Source organism: Anas platyrhynchos, chromosome 3 (genome assembly GCF_047663525.1).
Source record: "Anas platyrhynchos isolate ZD024472 breed Pekin duck chromosome 3, IASCAAS_PekinDuck_T2T, whole genome shotgun sequence".
Taxonomy (NCBI): Eukaryota; Metazoa; Chordata; class Aves; order Anseriformes; family Anatidae; genus Anas; species Anas platyrhynchos.
In genome coordinates, this window is record NC_092589.1 from 53,347,088 (window position 1) to 53,371,502 (window position 24,415).

The following is a 24,415-nucleotide window of genomic DNA, read 5'->3' on the forward strand; positions in this document are numbered from 1 at the left end:
CGCAGCCGACACCGGGGGGCTCAGCTCTCACACGGGGGCTGCTGAGGAGAAGCTGGTCCCTGAGCTGCTGCCCCGAGTCCTGGCATCTCCCTACGGCCTCCTCTCGCCCCCAGGCAGCCCGAACTTGCAGTTGTTGCCTTCCTGCGCAGCTAACTGCAGTTACACCTGTGGAAATTAATAAGCCAGACCACTGTTCTTGTGCAAAATGTTTATTAAAAAGAGAAAGGGTCCTCTGCAACAAAAAGGCGCAGCTTTAATCGTAAAATCAACCTTTCAAAGATTGCATCGAGGCTAGATGTGAAGTTTTGATTGAGGCTTCCGAAATCTGAGACGCAGTCTTTGTCGATCTCATACTTGAAAACAGCCAGCACGTCTCTCATTTATGACCACTTAACTATAAAAACAGTCTTCTGCCTGTCCTGTACCTGGTATCTTATCATGGTTAACATTTAACATGTAACATCTGCGACGAAGCTGTAAATAACCCAAAACAATGCTACTAAAATGTTAAAATTCCTCTAGGGCCTTTCATATTTCACATCTTTAGCGGTTTACCCCGCCAGTTCTCATGCGCTTGGATAAAAAGTTATCTTCCCAAAATATATAGCAAAACCTCATAGTAAAAACCCCCAATCTCTTTCATGTGACATAAAAAGAATGCCAAAGAACTCCATAGTTTGGCCTTGAATTAACACTTGGAAAAAAGTATTTACATTAAAAAAAAAAGGTTATCTTTTCTTCGCCTTGTGCGTATTCCAGAAATAACTTTACAGCATAGATCTTGCCCTACTGACTACCTGTCTGCTTACCAAAATCAGACAGGCATTAGGGAAGAAACAAGAGCTAGCATACATGTAAACTTGCCTAGTTACCCATGCTGGAGCACCGGTACCAAGCGAGAGCTTTCAGAATCTGGGATAAGTCACATTCCTGCTCCAATACCAGGGCCAAGCTACAGGCCTCTACCCCACGTGCTGATAACAGACTGAGCACAGTTAACTTAAATGAAACCAACGTTGCCCAGTAGCTCAAGGTCATCAGCACTTCAAAGGACTCCTGGAGGAGTCTCATGAAAAAAGTTGTCTGTTCACGTAAATAGCCTCTGCATCGGTACCATACACCAGACACGGTCCCAGAACATCTAAACTATTCACAGACAAAGTCTGATTTGGAACCAAGTTGGTGATTTCCATGCGGTCTTTGGTAGGATCGTTGTTTAGCCAGGCACACACAACAGACTGGTTAATGGTATTGTGGGAAAGGTAGGTAGTACTTCTTCCTCCTAAAAGAAAGGGAAGAGAAGAGGGAAAATGGGGAAATAAGTTTCCATTTAGTATTGTCTGAATTTAGAGAAACATAGTAAGCGTGGGACAGACTTAATTAGAATGCCACTTTAAACTGACAAGTCAGTTTTCGGATTAGTCAACAGAAGTTGTTTCTGTGGTAAACTGAGGAAAAATAGCTTAAAAAATTAAAGTTCTTGAAGCTATTACAGGAGCCTGCTACCAACTCTGTCCTCAGTCAACTCTAACAGGTCAGTACAGCTAAGACCTCATCTTGCTGAACAAACTAATTACCTACAAGCTTTTCTAGCCAGAGACTAAAGCAAGGAAAGATCTAAAATAAAAAAAGTCTGCGTACACAGTGTCTTGCTACATTTGGGGCATCAGCTTGGCTTTAACAACACTTTTACCCTTACTGTATCGTCTTCCTACTTATTCTGCCCCAAACAATATAGCTGGATTTGACTTGGAATTTTTTCCACATGAAATTTTTAATTCAAACCGATGTCTTGCAGTTTTGGCATTCGGCATAAAATTAACACATGGTTAATTTTATGCCGAATAAAGGTAAGGTATTACGAGTTTATATTTAATATACCCCAAAACATGTAGAGTACAACTTGATCATCAGTTATCCTATTATTTCCCTACACAGAACTGGATTTTGAATGGCAACTTTGAAATCAAAGGCAGCAGATGACATCTGAAAGTTTCCCGTTTACAACCTGAAATTGCAAGCAATTAAGTAGTCTTTATGACTATCATGTGAAATGTTTATATTAAACCATTATCATATTTTTAATTAAAATCCTGCATGTTACAAAGGGATCCAGTTTCATTAATTGACAGTCTTCCAATTATAACCACAAAAAATGCGTAAGGAATAAATTTATAATTATTACTTATTTTATTACAAAATTTTGTCCATCTCCCTCAGAGACTCAGGTAGTACGGTCATTTAGGCTGCCTTCGTGTCTCTTCTATATGCAAATGATTTTTAATTGAACTCTATCTCTGAAGTACCAGATTTCACACACCAAAGTACAGGAAGGACAGATTAAAACACAAAAACCCACACACAACTGTTTGCCTTGTAAGTAGGTTTCCTGAAGTGCCTATCAGTGCTTTCTTTCTAAGAAAATAAATCAGCTTTAAACGTTCTGTGTTATGACTGTACTCGTAATTTGATCATGTGAGCACATGGGCTTTAATTATGTTGCCAACTGACAAATTCAATGCAAATGAATTTTAATTATCCTTACCTTGATGAAGAAACGATGGTTTTTCAGATATGTCTGTGGAAGTATCCCAATGCCAAAGAGATCCATCTTCAGAACATGTAAATAAGTGATCTGGGTTGGAGGGATGGAAGTGAACTTCCCACACTGTAAGTATCGAAATAAACAAACAAAGAAGAAAATATACTTAAACAGTGTGAAACATGCTCCTGAAGATTTTGACATTGCAGTGATATTAAAAGCAGTTTGGTTCTTCCATTTCATAAATCCAGATAACGTGTATAAAACTCGAAGAGCTCACTTCTGTCTTAAAATAACTTAAGTGTGATTTATGACAATAGAAAGATAATTTTGCAACCATAAACCAGGATGGCTTCTTTCCGTGTGGATAGTGGTATGGATAACAAAGCCACTGCCATCTCCAGGTATTTGAGATACACATGTAAATATTTCACATATCTATCCAGACTGCAAAAACACTATGTGTCTCAATGGCAGCGCAGTCAGTGTTGGCAGTGTGGTCTTGGTGTTGCCAAAGAGGTGGAGGGTACATAATCTATAACTACAATTCATGCACAAATCAAAAGGAGTGCACATAGCAGTAAAATAACGCTGCTACCACTGATGTGTATAGCCTGGCCATGTGCAGAATGGAATCACCCAGTCAGCACCTCCTACAGTTTTGCTTGGGAGACGGGTGGGGAGAAAGACCAATCAGTTTCAGAGAAAGAAAAAGAGCTTTGATGAAACGGAAGAGTACTACTGATTTCTGAGAAGTTAACATCTTTCTCTTTACTTTTTGGACTAGTGAAGGCTAGATTGCCCTTCAGTAGGTCCTCAGGGCCTGAAGAGAAACAAAACTACAAGAAATACCAAGCACATAGCTCAGTGCAATCTGGTTAGTATATGGACATGCACTTACAAGAGCTCAGGTCCCCACCAAAACTTTCCATTCTTAAGTGGGGCAGGTGGGGAGAAAGGCCCCAAGCCCCACCCTTAGTTATCTACTGCAGTATTCCCTCCCCTGAGAGGACAGGGGGGAGAACAGCCTATTTTGTTGCATTTTCAATACTGAGAATGTTCTTAGAGGTTACAATCTTATCTGAATTGAGGCATTCCAAATACTTTCTCATGCCATCTTCCCTACTATTAAGTTAAAATTCGCACACAACATGCATTCCTTCCCAGCACACGTGTTATTATTTTGTGTCTAAATACCACAACTGTGAAAAATATTTGTGGGTAAAGCTTACCTCATTTTTTTTTTTAACTCCTTAAATATAATTGTGGCATTGAGTCAAGAAATGTTCAGCTCAAAATGAATTGGTATCTTAGTCACATAAATTAACAGAAGTTAGCTCTGTACTATTGTATCCTCCTCCTTCACATTTTCAAGACTGCTAGAAACTGCATTCCCACTTTGCTACAGCTGCACACCACAGCATCAGTTTCTACGAGCAGAAACTATTAATATATACTTTATGGAAATAGACTTTCTGATTATGTGTCTCTAATGACTAATAAAGAACTCATAATGAGTTCTACTTTTAATATAAATAGAGTTGGCTTTTAGATGAGAACAGTCTCACGTACAGAAAAGGACCAACCTGAGCTGGATAAAGACACGTTAAATAGCACATGTGACTGTCTATTGTAGCTACAATGCATCCAAGTTTTTATCCAGGATTTCGAGCAGCTTTTCTAAAAATGCTTTCTTCTCCCTGCTCCAATCCAGATACTCACTCTCTGCTTCATGAGCATTTAGCAGGGACACTGGCATAGTACCCTGCCGGATGTCCCATATGCTCAGCATCCCATCCTGGCCCCCTGTGGCCACAATGTGCTGCTGATTGGGGTGCCTGTCCACGCAGTGCAGCGGAACTCTTTCACCTGTCCTGCAAGGGAGAAGAAGAAAATATATATATACACACACACACACGTTAATTCTTCATTCAATTTACATTTTCTCCTCCTTAATCCCTAGCAGTGTTGACCAACACATTAATTGTATCGGCTGCAGCTTCAGTTCCTGCAGCAGCTAGTCACAAGAGGCTGAAGCCACATGACACCTACTGGAATTTCTAGGCACAGCAGTAACACGCAGCTACAGCTGGACCAGCAGCAGGTTCTGCGCCCTGCAGTGTACAGGCACCTGCAGTGTATCTGGCAGCTTTACAACACAAAGCCTTGTGTACTTTAGGTATACCTACAAAAAGAGGATTACTCTGAAATTCATGTTATAATTACAGATACAACACGTAGTAATAGTTAAAAAGGAAGACTGACTACTAACAAAAGCAGGTACCTAACCTGCAGTCTCTATTAACAGCAGTGGGAATTATTCCACAGACAAAGAACAGGATTTGAATCTAGCTCTAAGTTTGTTTTCACACAATGCCTTATAAGGCACAACGTTATCACACAAAAACATTTCAAATGCCAAGAACTTTATACTAGGCCTGCGGCGAAAAAAGGTATTTTTAATCAGGGAAAGAGGAAGGCTCAGGCTCAAGAGTAATTCAGCCATTAGGCAGAGTCTGCTTTTGGTATTTAATATACCAAAGCGGTTAAAAACCTTTGGAAAAAATAATAAAAAAAAAAGGTCATTTATCATCCCGTTGTCAGGAACAGCGTGGGACCAGGAAAGACTTAAATCAGATATAAAGTAGCATATGCTTCTTAGTAACTATGTCAAAAATTAGGATCTTACAAAGAAAATATCTGAGATGGCTCATTTCTTTGCTGTCTGAAGTCCCATATTTTCAACTGTCCGATTGAATTTACTGTCAAGATCTCAGTTGTGCCAAGGAAAGTCACTGCATGGAGCGTACTGCTGTCTGCATTGTCTGCAAGAGAGATTGAGAAAGCATTAATCTAGAAATTCAGGTAAACCTACTGAATGCTCATCTCCATTTAACTGCAATAAAATAACTTCTAAAAGCAGACCACCTCTTCAGGGGCAGAGATGATCCAGTGTCACGTAAAATTTTAAGTGTAGCAAGGATACCCGGTGAAAAAGGAGCCCTTGCTTCCTCTAACAAACATTACTGAGACAAATCTGTAAGAAGCTATGTTTAGTTGGCTCCAGAGCTAGCGCTACAAAAGCGAACATTTTTACATAGTGCTATCAAGTGAGCACCAAGAAAACTAACGACTTATATCTATCTGAGCAATTGCCAGGAGAAAAATCAGTATTTTTTTTTGTGAACGTCTCTTTCCTGTGAGTCAGCAAAACATTCTACTCTATTAAACTTGTATCAGAACACTCTCTGCCATAAATAAAAGCGTTTATAAATATATATAAGTTTACTTATAAATTATAATGTAAAAATAAAATAACCCTTTTAAACTAATTATTTTTCCCCTTCAAAGGGGAAGGAGTTACTGTGTTTTGTGGGTTAGTGCTAAAATACTGCCTTGTGCCCCACTACATTTCTTCCTATACTTTCAAAAAAAAAAAAAAAAAAGATTTCTTACAGGAATACTCAGGGAGCTTCAGTAAAGGACTGTATGCAATTAATAGGATTTACCTTGTGTGTGCGTGCACACAGCCATACACACCCAAGTATCCCTCTCTAGAAATCCCAGACACTTCATTCCTTAATTGGCTTACCACTGTGTAAATTCCTTCATCTGCTCAATCTGAGGCAAGATTTCACTTTAGAGGAAACACAGATGATGTGTCAAACTGAGGTTTCAGGGAGAAAGTTACATTATCAAGCACAGCGCTAGCATGCTTTAAATCATTTTTGCTTTGTCTGATTTCTAACAGTCGCTATGTACTATTCCATGAGACTAGCACGACAGAAGAATTGGGATTCAGTTCTGACACCTTCCAAAAAACATCTGTCACTCTATCACATCATCTCTTACTCCAGGAAATACGAACCCTTTTCACTAAGTGGGAGATGATCACTCTAAGCTATGTTATCTGATAAAAGAACAGGGTACAAGTTGTGGTTTCTGGCTCTTGGGGTTCCTTTAGACACACAGAAGTAGATGTTCTTGTACAGGGAGGTTAATCTTACTACAAGTAATGATTTGAAATGACCATAGACGTTTACTCACTTATGTAATGTAACAGTTATGTGTGCATTTTATATACTTGGTTATGAATGATTTGGTTCTTGAAATTTAACCATATTTCATGCATTCTATTAGAGTATTTAGCAATTCTGATGGAACAGAAGCCTACAGGGAGTGAATGTTAAGCTTAAAATATCTCCATCAGTTTAATCATTGACTCACAAATATCTGAAAACTGAATGAATATAGACATTTATCTGAAATACACTTCAAATATATGAAGTTTATGGGAATACAGGAATGAACTGGAGGAAGTATATTCACCTTGGGATATTTAAATTCTCAACTGCCTTCCTTTTTATTGTTATCATTTGATGAGCTACACGTGTTTTGGATTTGTGACTAGAAGAGCATTGAAAACACACCAGTGTTTCGGCTAAAATAAATATTTTGCAGTTGGACTAGATGATCTTTGAAGATCCCTTCCAACTAAACTATTCTATTATATATAGAATAGTTTATATTCTATAAACTACAGATTCTATATAGAATCAGCCAAGCTGTTCCAAACCAAAACAACCTGAGTATTTACTTGGCATACCTATAGTCCTTACTGCATCCTTTTGGTCAGCTCTGAAGAGATTTATTCTACCATCTTCCCCAACAGTGACAATTTCTGGGTTGTTGCAGATGACTCCAGTACACGCTGCTCCACCACAAGATGTGTCTTGATCCACATGGTAATGGGCTTTTTCCCACCGCTGGTTGACCGATAAAGTCTAAATAGCAACCAGACACAAAATTCTGCTGTTAAGTGATGATCCTGATAGGACAAAGCTTTCAGAATACTCACAAAACCAGAAAGAAGCTCCAGGAAAGCCATACCACTTCACAGGAATGACAGTCTTCAACGTAAGTAAGAATCAGAAATCTGAATTTCCCTCAACTCTTGAGTGCATAACTCTTCAATAAGACAATGATTGTCTTCTCTGAACCACCTTTTTAACAAGAGCTGGAATTCAGAATTAACAGAATCTATTTATGAATGCAAAATGTCCCTCACCAGACTTATCCCTCCAATCTCTCCCTAGGCCAAGGAAAAGAGCTGAGGCCTTTACAAAATGTAAGGTCAGATTTACATTCTGATTGCAAGGAATTTAGTTTCTTTTAGGTAGTGTGACAAACTACTAACAAATATTAGTCTTTGTTGTGTCACTGTGAATAAATAATTCATTCTCAGTGACTTATAATCAAAACAAAAGACTGTGATTCTGTGACTAAGTTTTAGACATTATAGAGTCAAATAGTTTTAAAATAATGCAAAAACTCAAATTCATTAATTCCCATTGCCTGAAACTACTCAAATATATCTGTAGTTAACAATCTAATCTTTTCAAGCGTGCTTTCAGTGAACTGACTATGTAGCTACAGATACGTTAGCATATAACCCGGTCTGTCTGGCACTGGAACCTAATTAATGTGGTATGAGTGCAAAATGTTCTTTTTTCCTTGTATGTATACGACTAAAGCTTTTTTTCTGACAGACTTCAAAAAAAATAATATTTTTTGTTGCCAGATGTTTCTTGCTGTGGCAGATTTGAGAAATCTTAGAGCAAGATCAAACTGGCCCTGTGTTATGCAGAGCGGCAGCTTTGAGCTGGTGCGAGGTACCCACCTGGTTATTCTGATGGTGACGGAACACGGTTACGCTTCCTGTTGAAGAGCCAACAACAATTCTCTCCTGGTCCAAAAACTTTATAAAGAGAGATAACGAGCACCTGATGAGTTGACGTCAGTAGTCTAAAATCAAAGCGATTATCCTTGCATCTTAACTTATTGGTAAAAAGCAAAGACTGATACTGGCCAGCTTTGCCCTTTTTCATAAGGATTAGTTGGGGTTTGGGGTTTTGGGGGGGAATATTAGTGCTACAATAATTACTGATAAAGTGTCAGGAGAGAAAGGGGAGCCGTGTTACCTGCATGTCCATCACGTCACCATCGTGCCCGATGTCGCAGAGCAGCTGAGGCTCTCCCAGGTACTCGCCGCTGCCGAGCTCCCCCACGGCCCACAGCGCCAGCCGGTTGTCCTGCACGGAGAACGCACCGCATCAACGCTCCCGCAGGCCCGCCCCGAGGAGTGACCCCCTCGGGGACCCCCCCCGGGACCCCCGCGGCCGCTCACCTCGTTGTCCCAGGAGCCGGTGGCGAAGATGTCGGGCGGCTGCAGCGCGGCGGCGGGCAGGGGCCGCCATCGGGCCTTGCTGATCTTCTGCGCCACGAAGCGGGCGCTCACCTCCTCCATGGCCGCCCCGCCGCGCGCTCCCGCCGCGCCGCCCCCCATTGGCTGCCGGGCCGGTGAAGGGCGGGAGGGCGGGGAGGGGGCGGGCATGGCGGGGAGGGCGCTGAGGGGGTGCCCGCCGCGCTCAGCCCAAAATGGCGGCAGCGGGGCTGTGAGGGGTTGGGGGTTAAACCGTTACGTGTCTTATGTCCTTTGCGTCTGATCGTTATGTGTGTTATTGCACGTTTTCACTGTGATGGCGCATTTAAATAAAATGAATCACAGAATCGCTAAGGCTGGACAAGCCCTCCAAGCTCACCTGGTCCAACCACCCCTACCACCAGTGTCACCACTGACCATGTCCCCAAGCACCACGTCCAGCCTCTCCCTGAGCACCCCCAGGGACGGTGACTCCACCACCTCCCTGGGCAACCCGTCCCAGTGCCTGACTGCTCTTTCTGAGCAGAAATGTCTCCTCATTGCCAACCTGAACCTCCCCTGGTGCAGAATGAGGCCATTCCCTCTGGTCCTGTCACTGGTTACCTGTGCGCAGAGGCCGACCCCCAGCTCCCCACACCTTCCTTTCAGGTAGCTGCAGAGAGCAATGAGGTCTGCCCTGAGCCTCCTCTTCCCCAGACCAAACACCCCCAGCTCCCTCAGCCGCTCCTCACAGGACTTGTGCTCCAAACCCCTCACCAGCTTTGTAGCCCTGCTCTGGACACACTCCAGGGCCTCAATGTCCTTCCTGTGGTGAGGGGCCCAAAGTTGAACACAGTACAAAGCCGAGCACAAGACCATGAGAAAAAAATGCCTCATCGAGTATTTCTGAGGTTGCCAATGAAGACTTTAAGACTGGACAAAGCTGGCTCTGGGCATCAGGTCCAAACACACTAGTGGAGACAAAAAGGGGGTTGTATGGGTTGTCCTCAGCTGTGGCTAACGTTAGGGGTGCAAGCGAGGGCGATGAGAACCAAAGGTGTGCCTCCCTCTGCCAGAGGTGCCAGAGCCTGGGAAGGCAGGCACCCCCCGGCCAGCGGGTGTGCAAGGGCAGGGGGAAGCCAATGCTGACTTCTACTTGCCGACAATCTGCTTTCCTCCAATTATCATGCAGCAATATTTTAGGAGAGTTATTTGGAGACGCTGTCTTTACTGCTGGTCATGGCTCCTGGAGCTGTGCCCAGCTCAGTCTCCTGAACAAGCGCAGCTGATGATGCAGGGCACTGCAGAGCAGATGTGCGAGCAGAGCACCAGGGCCCTGAGCACATCCCCAGCCTTTGCTTGCCCTGACCAGGGGCTGCAAAGCACAAAATAGCCCTAGATGTAAACTTTGGAAATGGAAATACAAAATGAAGGCACACGCCAAGGCTGGCTTGAGACTACAGGAAGAGACGTGAGATGAAGGCGAGTGATTAAGTTAAAAACAGAACGGAGGCAGGGAGAGGAGCAAGTGTAGGTGTAGGAGCCAATTAATGTGTGGTGTGGGACAGAGCTGCGGAAATGTTCAGCAGGAACATTTCATAAGGAAGCTTCTGCTTCTGGTATGTATATGCAGAAGCAGATGGGATCAGACAGTGATGACCAACTTTTTATATGCTTTTTAAATTCAAAGGATTTCAAAATTCTAACGGGTTCATGAGGTGGGAGGGAAGGGACGAAACAGAAATAGTAGCACGGAGGGGTTTATATATAAATGTATAAGGGACGGAGATGTGGGTGAATGTGCGGAAAAGGAGAGAGATCCAAGATGGGCTGTGTGCTTAAAATTAGTGGGATCTCCATTTCAGAGCACTCACATGATGGACTCCTCTGGCTGCTGGCACTCCCCTGCCTCTTCCCTGGCAGGGCCGTCCCTGCAGCAGCTCCCTGGAGGAGCTGGGGAGGTGGCTGCCCCTCTGGAAGACCAAGGAGCCTGTGACTGACTGTGGGCATCTGGGGCCCGAGGTGCTTGGGTTGGCTTGGACAAGCAAGGAGGAAGAGGATGAAGGAACACTGAGCAGCAGAGGGGATGGAGATGTTCCACAGGAGTGCTCATGGCCAGAAAACACATATTTATTTATTTATTTTTTAAAAGGCTTGTTTTTATTCTAGCATAGAATGTTTTTTGTTTGTTTGTTTGTTTGTTTGTTTGTTTGTTTGTTTTTTTTTTACAGGCTTATCTTGATGGGCACACACTTAGGAAGTTTAAAAACCAAGCTCATGGCCTGGAGTTAGAGAGCAGAAAGAGCCAATGACCCTCGTGTTTCCTGCCCGAAGGGGTGCATCCCGCTGCCACTGGTGCATTCTTGTTTCTCAGGGACATTTGAGGCAAATTGGCCTGTCTTAAAATTCCTGGAAACCTGCAGAACCTAACTCGGTTTCCTTCGCAGATGCCTGGTAACCACCCAAGACACCCCAGATATTGCTTTGTTCTGCTGCTCCCTGAAGAGTCACGCCAAGAACACCTCCAGCAAGTGGCCAGTTGGTACCTTGAGGTTCCAGGCAGGCCTGTGTGCTCCTAGAGATAAAGGTGGTCTCTTTCTCTGCGCTCTGTGACAAGCTTAAGCCTAAATCGGTAGGAACGGGCAGACTGTGTGTAAATGGTTTCTCTTGTATTTCTGGTCTCCCGAGGGGGTAAATATCCCTGGAATGCTTTTAAGCATGGGCCAGCTAATTTCTTGCCAACAGCCTCTATGTGAGAGCAATGCAGTTTGCTTATGTCTCACAACAGAAAATGTCTTTTGCATTTAAAACAATGAAGTATTTTTGTGTGTGTGTTTTTTTACAATGTCTGTTTGTTCTCTGTACTCGCTGCCCTTTGGGAATTCTTCTAACTCCAGGGCTTCTCTCCTCCTCTCTTGGCCCACTGGGTATAACAAGGAGACCCTTTATATTCTGGGACAGCCTGTAGGGCAGCTCCCGAGAGCTGCCTGGAGAGAAGACAGATGCTGAATACAGAACGAAGCAGCGGAGCCGTCTCCGCGTTTGAAGGAACCAGATGGGAAGGGTCTGGAGACCCGGTGTGCACAATGGGTGACTGCCAGCTTTGCCATGCACGGCGTGCTAGCCAGAAACGCAAATCCCCACGTTCTCCTCATCTCCTTTGCCTGAATTAACTGGCTGAACTGAATTATGGCTGTGGGTGACGCCGTTAGTTTATTAACCTCGCACCTGGGGGTGCCGCCCCCCCGAGCCGTTCCGGCGGTTTAACGCGCGCGGCTCTGCCCCGTCAGCAGCCTCCTCAGTCCCGCGCCGCCCGCCCTCCCCACCCGACCAATGGCAGCCGCCGACACGTAGGCCTGCCCCTCCCGCTCTCCCCGCCACCAATCGGCGCTCCCCGTGCAGAGCGCGGCGCGGCTCCGCGCGCCCGGATTGGCTGCGGCGCGCGGGCGCGCGGGTTACCGCCGGGAGCGACCGGCGGCCGCGTCCCGGAGCGCGTCCCCCCCCCAATCCCTCCGCTCCCCGTACGCCCCCGAAGCGGCCTCGGCGGCGCATGCGCGCTTCCCCATGGCGGCCGCGCGGGGCGGCGGGCGCGTGGCCCCTCCCCCCGGCGGGCGCGCGGCGGCTGTGGCGGGAGGAGGCGGAGGAGGAGGGGGAGGAGGCGAGGAGGCGGCGCCTGTGTCGGCGCTGGAGGTTGTGTCCTTCCTGGGCAAGCTGCTGTGCGCAGTCGCGGCGCTGAAGGCGGCCCTCTACCTGCTGCGCAGGGTGTGCCTCGCCATGGCCTGGAAGTCGGGCGGCGCCAGCCACGCCGAGCTCATCCACAACCTCCGCAGTGAGTCGGCGGGCGGCCCCCAACGGCCCCTAACGGTCGGGGGGGGGGGGGGAGGCGGGAGGAGGAGGAGGAGGAGGAGGAGGAAGAAGAAGAAGAGGCGGCTCGCTGTGCCCAGCCCCGGGGAGGCCGCCGGGGGAGCAGAACGGCCCCGGGGGGCGTGAGGGGCCGCTGCTCCCCCCTTGTCCCGTCCCTGCCCCGCTCCTCACGCCCCTCAGGAGCGGGTTCCTCGGCAGGGGGGCAGCGGGGCCGGCTCCCCAGCCCATCCCAGCAGGCAGTGGTGGCAGGGTGGTTATATAGAGGACCTAAAGGCGAAACGCATTTGGTGGCTGCAGGAAGCGGTGACGGTGTCTTTCAACGCGTGGAGGCTGTTGAGGGCTTTGCAAATAATAATAATAATAATAATAATAATAATAATAATAATAAAAAAAGTGAAGACCCGCTGTAGTCAGAACATAACAGCAATTCCTAAAGGAACAGAGAAATAAGCTGAAGTTCTAACATTATAATCTCAAAATGCTAACTGATGGTAATTCAGTCAGCATTTCAGAAAACCGTACTCTGTAACTTTTACCCCTCTTGTTCTGCATCTGAACCCCAAATATTTTGAGCGATATCAAACTGGGCTGGGAATAAAGCGTTGCAGAGGCACGAGTGCTGTTGATCTTGCAGCAAGGTTGTGTTGCTGCCCGCTGTTTTGTTGGCGTGAGTGGGACTGCAGTGACGGGGCAGGGCTTTGCCAGGGCTCAGCCCTTGTGGGGTGAAGACCAGAAATGTCAAATAGGAGTTCTCCAGGTAAGGGGATAACTTGTTGCTGAAGCTGGAAAGAGTTTAGGAAAAAGTGCTGTTTCATGTGGCATGTAATTCTGTTAGACGTGCTTTCAACAAACTTAAAAAAATCATGGGCTACAGAAGGACTGAGATGTTCTGGAGGATTCCATTTCAATAGCAGAGCCTTCAACGTGTTTAACTTTCTCTTCTAAAAACAGCTAAGCAGCATAGCATCTCTAGCATCTTTATACTAGAAATAATGCAAGTCTGATGGGGCTAGTTTGATGTTCTCAGAGCGTGAGGTATCTCGTGTGTGTGTGTAGCTTAGTAACTGAGTATGTAATTTGCATAAATTAAAATAAAGGCAGTGTCTCCCATTGTAGTGGCATAGCGTGTTTTCCTCTGCAGCAGAGTCTGGCTGAGTTGTGCTCGCTCCTGCTTTTATGCCCCGTTTTCTCTTTAGTGTGCTCATAGAAACGCTTGTGAGGGGGGAGGCTGCGTTGTGAGACCAGGTCCCTTTCTTATCAGTCCCCTTGGCAGAAAGCAGAGGTTTAAGTCCCTCAGCATTCGTAAGCTGCTGTGCTGGTAGGTCTGGAGAGGCAGTGACCCTGGCTGTGGGTGTAAGTGGGCTGGGGAGAATGGGAGCTTCTTAAACTGGTTCTGCCTCTGTACAAAGGCATCAATGGAAGGCTCCCGGAAGCTACGCATTCTTCTCCTTTAGAACAGCCATATAGACTGTGCTTTATTACAGGGTGCTATTGACAGCTCCTCACGTCTCTGTTTTGTGGCAATAGAGCTCTAGTTTGATGAAGTTACATTAACATACCCTCCTTTCACTGTTGCCTTAACTATAGCGCTGGCTTGTTCTCTGATGGTAACGAGGGGTGTGTGAGAGCAGTGCTAAGTGCCTGTGTATATTGCATGCAGATTTAGACGACTGCTTTTACAAGCCTCGTCTTTGTTTTCGTGTCTTAAAAGGGGTAAGCTAATGAAGAAGGCCCTGGAACTCTGCATGCTTTTCAGTGCATACTTGGAGACAAGTGACTGAGGAATCTTGTGTGGCTTTTGGTTTTGTTTGTTTTGATTTTTAGCTGTTTATTGTGTGTTTTTGCACCATTAATTTGAAGCATCATAGATGTACAATTTGTACAACATGCAGAAAGAGCTTGCTTAAATCGCGCTCTGCACAACCAGAGCGCTGTCCCTGTGTATGCTGTTTTCTCAAGGTGTTCAGCTGCTTTGTTTTCAAGTGGTTTGCAAACTACTCCTCGTGGAAAAAAAATCCTAATGTTTTGATGCTTCAAGCATGAGAGTTATTGTTAAAAAATGTTTTTCACCTTTATGGGATAATTATTTAAGCCTTTGCTTTTTCCCAGCTGGAAGTAGCTGAGTACCTGTCTTCAAAATTGATCAGACTTTACCCCTAAAAAGATTGAAACAAAAATCGTTTAAGAAGCAGCACTTCTAGGAAGCATCTAAATGAAGATTGCTGGAGAGTTAGAGATCGTACTGAATGCAGAAATAGTTGGCTGTGTTTAAATACATGGCTGTGGCTGGAGTTCCTTTCTGTTGTGAGCCTAGCATATGTGGATGCTGAGAAAATAGGAAAAGACTCAGTAACAGGTGACTTACTTGCTGTTACATTGCTTGGCTGGGGGTTTTTGGATCCTAAATCTTTCTTCTCCCCCACCCCTCCCCCCCCTTTTATCTTCAGATAGCCACCCTTCTCTCCCTGTTGGGTCCTTTTAATCTCCTTCTGTTCCTCATATCTGGGCTCTTGCCAAGTCCTGTTGCTCTACACACCACCGTCTTAGAAATCAGCTTGTCTTCTCCACCTGCAGAACTGATATTTTGGTTCCCGTCCAGCTCTCAGTCCGTCAGAGCTAATTAGGTTCCTTCATCACACCTTTCTTTCTCTCCTCCAATGAACACGGGGTGCTGCAATATGACAATCTGTTTCCTTGCTTCTCTGATCGCGTTGTGCCACTGGTGTTACAACCAGCTAAATGTACTGTTGAATCTGAATGTTCAGGTTTGAACGTGCAGGTGAATTAACTTGGATGTGACCGAGGTGCTGCATGGTGTTGTTAATTGCCTTTGTGCCTGTTCGCTGCTGCGCTCCGTTCTCTTCCTCATCTAATAGCCTTGGATCACAAAAGTTAGCAATTGCAATTCATGAGGTACTGCAGATTCCATAGCGTGATGGCTCGCTTCAGGCACAGATTCCTAATTTCTCAGCATGAATGATGTTTCAAAGCAGCGTTTATTCAAATATTGTTGGGCTTTGAAAAGTCTATTCTTAGACATGAGAAAGATATTTATGAGAGTTTTCTTATATGTTAAATAATAAAAAGTCGTATCTTTCAAAGCAAGCTTCATCCTGGCGAAGGCTTATCAACAAAGAATCCATGCCTTTGCTGCAGACACTTTTCTGCTTGCTCAGAAGAAGCCTACTTTGTGGAGGGGGGTGAGCTGTCATGAACATGAAGGTGTTGTGTGTGGCCTTGCTGAGCCTGAGCTTGGTTCTGTAAGAGTTGATCATGGTTCTTCTGAAGGTTGTGCTTTCCTGCTGTGTCATTCCTCTTGGTTCAGACAAAGCTCTTCCACAACAGACTAATTTAGGTTGTGGAAGAGTAATGTAACTGGGATGAACATGGAGAAGGGAAATAGCAATTGATGAAACCAATAAAAAACACTTAACCCACATTTAACACCTACACGGTACGGGCAATTATGCTGCCTATTGCACGCGTTCAGTGAACAGGCTTCCTCGCAACATGCGTGCAGTGTTGAGGCTTGAGTGACTAAGCATTGTAACTCCGGGCAGGATAGTGAAATAGTCAGAAAATATTTTTTATTAAAAATCAGTGCATCCATTGGTATGTTACTTTAAAGATGAAAAAAGTCAATTAAAATTTGTTAATGGTTCTGGTGGGAAATCTGTGGCTCTAAGAAGGAGGCCTTCAAGTAGAAAATAAAATAAAAAAAGTAAGAAATGGTAACAGAAAGGAAAAATAACTGACAGAACATTCATTGTGTTCTATTTGTGTGAACTAGGACTGTGTCCCTAACTGGTTCTCTGTTGGCATCCCCTAAATGTTAGACAAAGTGTTGATATAAAGTTATAAACATGCCTCATTCTTTCCCACAACAACCCCAAAATTCAAAGTCTGAATGCTCAGTCATACAAGGAAAAAAGAAAGCTATGTTTCTGGCTGCTTTTTTATATCATAACGTTTTAGAATTAGTCACTTAAAATTAAAAATATTTAGTTCTTTTGCTTGACTGAAGGTATGTTTTTGCCTCTGGTTTGGGTTTAATGGCATAATACTATTTTTCTGGTAGTCTGAAGCTGCCTAATAACCCATAGTAGAATGGAAATAAGTCTTGCAAGTCTGTCCTTTGCAGGTGATTACTGTTGCTTGTGGGCATGTTAAAAGTGGGAATCTGGTATGTTTTAATTTCAATATAACTCCAAGCTTTTCTTTCAATGCTACTGTTAATGTAGTACAGAAAACTCACTGAGGGCTATTAGTAAGCTTGGGAAGAAACTGTGTAGTGCTGCTGTTCTTCTGACTGATTGTTTCTGTGAATATAATACCTCAAAGTCATGTTTGTTACAATAACACTTCAGGTGAATTTTTTTCTTGAGGTTCATCTTATGCCTTTGATTTGAATTACCAAAGTTTGGCAAAAGCAGAGTAAACTTTTTCAGAGGCTGAGACCAGTGTTGTTTTTTGAGTGACATCTTTCCTGCTCTGGTTGACGTACGTTTCGAGGCTTCAGAGCCTGAATACTGCAAGGTTGGACTTGAACACAACATAGATTTTAATGCTTGCACTGTCAAAAACTAGAAGAGAGAAGTGTACAAATAGGACTTCAGAAGTTCTCCCTCAGTTCTGCTGGTATGACAGCTCCGTGTCATTTTGTACCTTAGTGCTTTATAGTCTGTAAATGTTATATCAATATATAGTTTTGTCTCTAGCTTGGGGTATTTTTGGGACATGTCTTTCTCATGGTTTTTAGGTGCTTCAGCTTGGTGGTCCTCCTTTGTAATGCAGTTGCCGTGGAGCAAGAGGCTGCAGTCAGAAGTGCATTTTGCTGTTCCTTCACAAGAAATTCATGACAGTTTTCATCCCTGGGAAGCTAGTTGGTTCAGCATAGGGTACCATGCTTGGATGCTCTGAGAGTTTGGGTCACATTTTGCTGATGGTTTTTACTTTTTTTGATCTTCCCTCAGCTATCGCATAGCACTAGTGCCTGTTTTAATGAAACACCCTTCAAAGTAACCAACAGCCAATGTGGTCTGGCTGCTGGTTTTGACAGCATTGCCTTTTCTGAAATCAGGCCGGCAAATCTGCTGCAGAGGTTGAGGTGTGCAGCATCTCTGCTCCTTAAAGACCTGCTAAAGCTCCTGAAGTAGCCTTGCCTCCAGCCTTACTGTGAGGAGAACTCCTTATCTGCTTGTCCTAGCCAGCTGTTTATCTGAACTGCTGCAAGAGGTTTTTTGTTGTTTTTTTTTTTTTTTTTTTTTAACTACTGGTGGCTGTTGCCACTTTGTGTTGAACTTGGTTTTGACACCCCCTGTGACTTGTAAGTGGAGATCAGTCCCCCTAAATGCAGAGGGATCAAGATGTGCCTGGAAGTGGTCTCCCTCATCTGCACCCAGTCTGTTACAGTTTATTGGAAAATGCAGTTGTGTTCTTGCAGGCTGAACCCTAACTTAAAGGCACTTAATTCTTTCACGTGCTCTCAAAAGCTGCTTCGCTCAGACAGATGCTGATGTAGATCGACTGATGTCGTGTTTCAAGAAACATGACAGCATTATGGGTGGTGTTTGGGGTAGAGATACATGCTGTAGAGGTGTAAGGCAAGAACTAGCATGCCTTCCTCCACCCTATCCACACAGGAGAAACTTGTTAATACCTACTTTGCAACATTTTTCTCAAGTATGAGGGAAAGATACAGCTGCAGTTAAATGTGCCTAAATTAGTCATTTGCAGACTTTCAGATCCGTGGATAGAGAACTGTTACCTGTGATACCAACCTTCCCATTTTGGTTTCAAAGATGGTCATTATTAAATAGACAAGGAGTATTCAAATAAAATAGAAGGGAAATTTTTGAGGGTAAGCTTGTATTTAACTAGATCTTGAGGATCTATACTAGTATGTTTAGCTGTTGGTTCCCATGTGGTTTCACCTGTGTTTGCTTAGCTTTGTTTATTTGCTTTCTCTTAGGGATTTTCTTGAGATTTCCATCTTTTGAGTTTAATTTCTGGGCTGCAAGGTTAGCTGTGGTGGTCCCTTCCTTTCTTCCCTCAGTCTTTGTCACGGTTCTGTCTCTGAGTTACAGTCTCAACTGATCCCATCCAGTTAGCCCTATGCAGCGTTTGGTTTGAATAACGTGTTGTTTCTGAGCCTTGTCCTGGTGACAGCAGACCTGCAGCTGAACATTTGAGGCAGTTACTCTCTAAGGTGTAAGCAAAGCACAAGAGACTTGTATGTATGAGTGGTTTAAAAACGCTCTTTTGCAAACACCTACTTGGTTTCTTTAGCACAAAGAAGTTTGTATGTTTTGGGACCAGTGTCCTTTATTGCATCTCCGGGTGCTGATCCATCACTTCTTGTTCAAAGTGCTTTCTTTGTGTTCATGGTTTACAGTGAAAGCTTACTGTGCTTGATACTTAAATAAAACTCTGTTAATTGAAGTGGTTGCTTTCTCATCTTTTTGTTTCTTCTCCCTAGCAAAAAGACCCCAACCTAAAAAGCAGCTCTCAATTGAACAGCCTTGAAAATCAAACTGTGGTTCTAGCCCGGCCTGCTCTCTGTTGGAAAGCTCCTGGCTGGTTTGGGTCGTTCAGGTGGAGCCCTCTGAAAACTGTTACTTGTCACTGAAGTAATCTACTGCATTTCACCTTTTGCCACGCTGTGCTGTATATGCTTTGCATCATGCGTTAAGACCTCTATGCTTGTGAAATGTCACTGCTTCACTGACAGGTTGTCTCCATAAGTGCAGTTCTTTGCAGTGGGCATGGAGGAAGTCGTCTGGGGAGAAACTGAGCGATGTTCATGCTGAAATAGCCCCACGGTAAATGGTTTGGGGATCCTCGTGAGCATATTGTTTGTGTACAGCTAGCACCAGGAGGTGTTTGAGGTGTTCCTCTGCCACGAGAGGCCATTGCAGCAGCACAAGCTCTGCTTTTTGTAGTGAGCTCGTGCAGCAGCAGACATCCTTTTTGTCATCCGGGGGCTAGTATCAGCATAAGTGTTGACTGCTGGTATTTTCTGGGTAGGCTGGAAGCTTGCTTGATCAACAGTCAGGACTCATCAGTGAAGTAGGCGTTTCCTTGAAAGATAGGCGCTTCTGCAACTTATCTGTTGCTCAGTAAAGAGAGAAGTGGTTTTCTTGGTGCAAGTCCATCCGGTCTTGTCAGGCTTAGCTCTTCCCTTGCTCCCTGACAGCCAGCCGTCCGGTTTCCCAGCTTACATTCAGCAGCGGTATATTTCCACCTTCAAGCACAGGGAGCTCTTCTGTGAGCTCTGTTCCTGTTTTCCCAGCGTTATTCATGGAAAAGAAGCAGACCAGAGTTTTCAAAACATGCTCCAATTATGTCAAGCTGTCAGTGCTGCAGCCTCCGCGCAGAATAACTCTTGAACTCTGCAGGCCGTGCTTTACTATTAAGTGGTTACCTTTTGGCACCAGCTCTTTCCCTCTTAGGGGTTGTGCTGGTGTAGCTAACAGGGCTTACATTTGATTTCAGGCTCTATCCTAGTTTGTTTGTGTATTAGCTTTTGCTTACAAACACTGTGTAATTTAGTAGCTGATTTGTTTGCAGTGGTGGTTACAAAAGCCTCTGAACCCAGCAGTCTGCTGGAACTGCAGGAAGAGGTCTCCTGTGCGTGTCATCGCTGGAAACAAAGTCAACTTATATTGCGCAATTGGGAATGATTTTCCTCTAAGATATAACTTCCTTTTAAGATATACAAAACATCTTGCATTGGTGTTTTATTAATAAATAATTTACTGCTGATTGTCTGTCTTGGCATTTAGAGAGCACAAAATTAGAATGTTGCCTTTGCAATATAAACTTCTCTTATTGGCTTTTCTAGGGGGTATTTGTGTTTTCTTGGCAATTCAGAATCTGGAAGAGGTTCATTCCAGATGGAAGTAAGATACTCACAGTTGGTTGTCTAGGGACTGACTTCTGCAGCAAGAAGACATTCGCTGGAGTTCAGTACCTTCCAGTTGCTGTGTTGCTCTATATTTAATCATGAGACAAAGAAAAAATATTTGTCATCAACATGGACAAAAACTGTTTAGGTCTTGATTGCTTTTCTTAATTCCCTTCTAAATTTTACTGTTCTGTTTTTTTTTTCTGCCTAGGACCAAATAGCAGTTGTGTTCTGAGAGCGTGGTCATGTTTTGTTTGTTTGCATTCTAGTGTTCTCCAAACAAAATGGAAAAAGCAGAATTTATCTTTGAGGGATAATATGATGCTGTGTAATTCCACGTTTGTGGCTAAGAGGGTTTATTTTTTATGAAGAGGGTATTATTTAACAGTTGAAGTAAGTGGTTGAGCCATGAGATCCAGCTCTTCCCCAGTTCTACTGGGGACTCCAAGTTTGGTTAACTTGCTTCACCGATGAAAAAGATGGCACTAATCAAATACAGTCCTACAGTCAGCAAATCTCAGGAATAGTTGCTGAAATACTTGCATATATTTGAAATATTTGCATCCTGAATACTGGGGATTTGTAGAATATTAGTGACTACCACTCCCAAGTTTTTGGGTTGTTTGCATGTTGGTGGGAGCATCACACTTGGTGAAATTAAGCTTACTTTGGCTGAAATAAAATTTCAGGTTTTGTCTTGCGCAGACATCCGTAGAGCTCTTGTAATGAAATTAAATTAGAGAGGAAAAATGGGTAAAATATATAAACAAAGTAATGTAATGGTGGCAGAAGAAAATTGGTAAATGCCAGGAATTCTACTTAGAGTATCACTAAGTAGAAAGATGACAGGAATAGATCAGAGAAGTGGCAGACATGGAGGCCCTTTTTTTTTCTTTTTTTTTTTTTAAAAAAAAAAAAAAAGAACAGATCATTGGGTAGAGTGAAAGGAGAGGTGTGGAAGAAACCTGCAGTCATGGTAGTATAGAGACAGTCCCCTGAAAACTAGGGGAGGCTGTCTGCCTGACCATAGAGCCTTGCTTGGGCCATTCAGTGGTTGCTCTTTCAAGCTTGATCTGTTTGTTCTCCTTGTGTTCGTTTCCCCAAGGCACAAAAGGAAGGAGCAGATGGTGTAGATAGATGCATAGGTAACAATACGGCGTAAAGGAATAAACTGCAACTTTGGATTTTTCTTGACTGCTTCTCAGCTGCTTGCTTTTGTCCCTCTTAGTTCCCAGAAATTTTCTTTTCACTTCTGCCATAATCAGCTTAGTTTATTCTCCCGTCCCTCTTTTCTTTTTTAGGTACAATTATTTTAGATAAATCAGTTTTTGATGATACCTAATGAGAAGCTAACAGTAAAATTGGGATTTTTTTTTCTTATGCTTAATTTCCTGAACTGATCTGTAACTAATTCAGTGTGGCTAGGGCTTTTTCTTATACTATTTTACATTGTCAATGCCACTGTGTTAATTGGTTGATTTTTTTGATTTTTATTTGGTTTTGGGGTACTGTTTTGCTCAGTATGTCAACTTAGGAACTGCTGCAAATGCTTGCTGTGTCTCAGATGAAAAAACATGAACTGAAATGAGGAGTTCCTTCTAACTGAGACTGTACTAGACAGTTATGAATGAAGTCACAGCACGAGAAATGTGTAATGTGTGTAATCTGTGAGGGGAGCATGTGCTTTTTCTGAGGCTTACCAGATATAGAAATCATTCTTTTTAAAAAAAAAAAACATTTATAAAGCATTGCTGTTTTCCTTAATAATTTGGTTGTATATTGCTGTTGCAGTTTTAGTTGCTACTTTGCATTCAGAACAAAAAGCAAAATTTATTTATTTTTTGGGGGGTGGTGGTAGTGGTGACTTGCTCTCTGAATCAAAACCTCTATTATATAGGGTCATGAAACCCTGGATACAGGCAGTGGATTGGGCTGCGGGGGGGAGAACATTGACAAAAATCCAACACAACTGTGATTGCTGAGAGTAGTTTGTGGGAGCACACTGTAAGCAGTCAGGACACCACTGCAGAAGTTAGCTGAGGCCTGGTCACAGGGGATTTCCTGCTGGTGGGGCTTTAAAAAAAAGATGCAACTTCAATTAAGACAATGTCAGAACTCCCTCATCTGATTTACTCCATTTGGGTTTAGATTTTGAAAGTGTTAAAGTTATCTTTTTCTTTTAACTTTCCAAATAAATCCCCTTGGTTAAAGTTACTAGCTAGTTAGTAAAGCATTACATTTTTGCGTTTTCTATTATTTTGAGTTTATCCTGAATTTTTCAATGCAAGTGATTAGTTTCTTCCATTTGTTTTCTAACCATTTCTTTTACTTGCAAATGTCTCTTCAGAGCTTCAAAAACTAGAAATGTTAAAAAAGAAAATCTATAAAACTAACAGAAAAAATACTGTACTACATAGTGCTTCTGACATTTTGTTTCCCTTTCCTTTTGAAGAATGAACAAAGGTTCAGAGTGTTTTGGTGTGAAAACTCCTTGGCTTTGGTCTGCCCCTGCATAAGAATTCTGATTCTGTAGGCGTTCCTTCACAAAGGGACTTTTTTCCTTTTGCTATCACAAAAGAGAAATGGAACTTGAAAATAAAATATCAAGCAAGGAAGCCGTGGCTTCGAGTTTCTAACCTGCTTTTGTAGATTTTTCCATAATTAATTACTTACACTAAAAATGCGAAGTATATTGTGTTAGTTTTATAGAGTGTGCTATAATTTTCTTACTAAGTACACTTTCAGGAATATCAAAAGTATGCATGAAGTTGAGCTTTTCTAGGGGATACATCTTTGCAAAGGATCTCTGTTGCTTCAGAAAAGCATCTGTAACTGCTGGGAGAGTCTTGCTTCACGTTCACTGTCTTAAGCAGCATTTGATCATAGCTTAATTGATGGGACCTATGAGGTAGCGTGATCTCTCACAGTGTTAGGAATATGTTCATGTATTTCACGTTGTCTTGACTGCAGAAGAGAAACAATGCCTTCAATTTTATTTGTTTTATTTATAGAAAATGGGATAATTAAATCAGACAAGGTATTTGAAGTAATGCTGGCTACAGACCGTTGCCATTATGCAAAATACAACCCATATATGGATTCTCCTCAGTCTATAGGTAAGAGCATCTTGTAAAAATGATTGTTCTAATTTGTGTAATAGTGACTGCCTTTGGCAGATATATATGTGGATTTTTGTTAATATTTGGAAGCAATTTAGTTCTTTATCAGTTCATTCAATAGCTTTTAACTACAACATTTTCAGTTTGTTCTGGAATGCAATTGGCATACTTGGATACATCAAGTATATTGCTCTTCGTTATTAATGTGTAGGTATGAATGCATTTTTTAAACCACAGCAATTTGTGGAGGTGCAGCTGATGTTTAAATATTGAAAAGGAAAACTAAATCACATACCCAACATACTTCAGAAACAGTCTTTCTTTATAGAAATGGCTCGGCTGAGATTGTTGTAGTGTTTCTCAGACTTTTTTCATAGAAAAATATCTCAGGTAAATAGCTTTAAATGGGAAGATCTGATAGGACAGTTGTTTAGGACACTTATTTTCCATTCAGTTCCTGGTTTTACTGTTGCAAGGCAGAAGGATGAATTAAATGAATATACCAATTTCCTTTTTTTTCCCCCATTCCCCTTTAGTAGTGGGTAGTGAGCATTATGAATTGTAATGGGATTTTATTATTTTTGTAGGAAACTTTAAAAAAAATCTTTTAAGATACACACTCAAAAATTATATATCTGCACAGAAATAAATACAGGTGAGTGTTCCTCCATGTTTTTTCTGAGGTGTATGTATGCTGTCTGAAAAACAGATGAAATATTGTCTCCAGGGGTTTTATGGTCCCCGCCACATCAAACTCGCACTAACAAATCCTGGTTTTTATA

The 24,415-nt window shown here is 43.0% G+C and overlaps 2 protein-coding genes across 4 annotated transcripts in view; one reads left to right on the top strand and one right to left on the bottom strand.

Moving 5' to 3' along the window:
- Positions 1-193: 193 nt before the first annotated feature.
- NUP43 (nucleoporin 43) lies at positions 194-8,924 on the bottom strand. The gene is made up of 8 exons (XM_038177730.2): positions 8,730-8,924; positions 8,524-8,634; positions 8,223-8,300; positions 7,149-7,326; positions 5,232-5,367; positions 4,265-4,416; positions 2,546-2,668; positions 194-1,282 (listed from the first exon to the last, which is right to left on the bottom strand). The coding sequence occupies exons 1-8, from the start codon at positions 8,886-8,888 to the stop codon at positions 1,068-1,070; spliced, it is 1,152 nt and encodes a 383-aa protein (XP_038033658.1). The 5' UTR covers positions 8,889-8,924; the 3' UTR covers positions 194-1,067.
- Positions 8,925-12,202: 3,278 nt separating this feature from the next.
- Positions 12,203-24,415, top strand: part of PCMT1 (protein-L-isoaspartate (D-aspartate) O-methyltransferase) — a 33,889-nt gene continuing 21,676 nt past the window's right edge. For 2 of the 3 annotated variants that reach the window (XM_027454360.3, XM_027454359.3), the window contains exons 1-2: positions 12,203-12,573; positions 23,526-23,630. In XM_027454360.3, coding sequence (XP_027310161.2) covers positions 12,309-12,573; positions 23,526-23,630 — 370 coding nt within the window. In that variant the 5' untranslated portion in view covers positions 12,203-12,308. Of the gene's footprint in view, positions 12,574-13,328; positions 13,366-23,525; positions 23,631-24,415 lie in introns of those variants that run through there. The other variant, XM_072035906.1, reaches the window with a different exon arrangement.

What these genes read in the sequence shown, in the direction of transcription:
- NUP43 (XM_038177730.2), bottom strand. Translation starts at nt 8,888, where the DNA reads ATGGGGGGCGGCGCGGCGGGAGCGCGCGGCGGGGCGGCCATGGAGGAG. An exon ending in CCATCTCAGATATTTTCTTT is followed by an intron (nt 4,417 to 5,231) that starts GTAAGATCCTAA and finishes TCTCCCTTGCAG; the next exon opens with GACAGGTGAAAGAGTTCCGC. An exon ending in ACCATCGTTTCTTCATCAAG is followed by an intron (nt 1,283 to 2,545) that starts GTAAGGATAATT and finishes CCTTTCTTTTAG; the next exon opens with GAGGAAGAAGTACTACCTAC.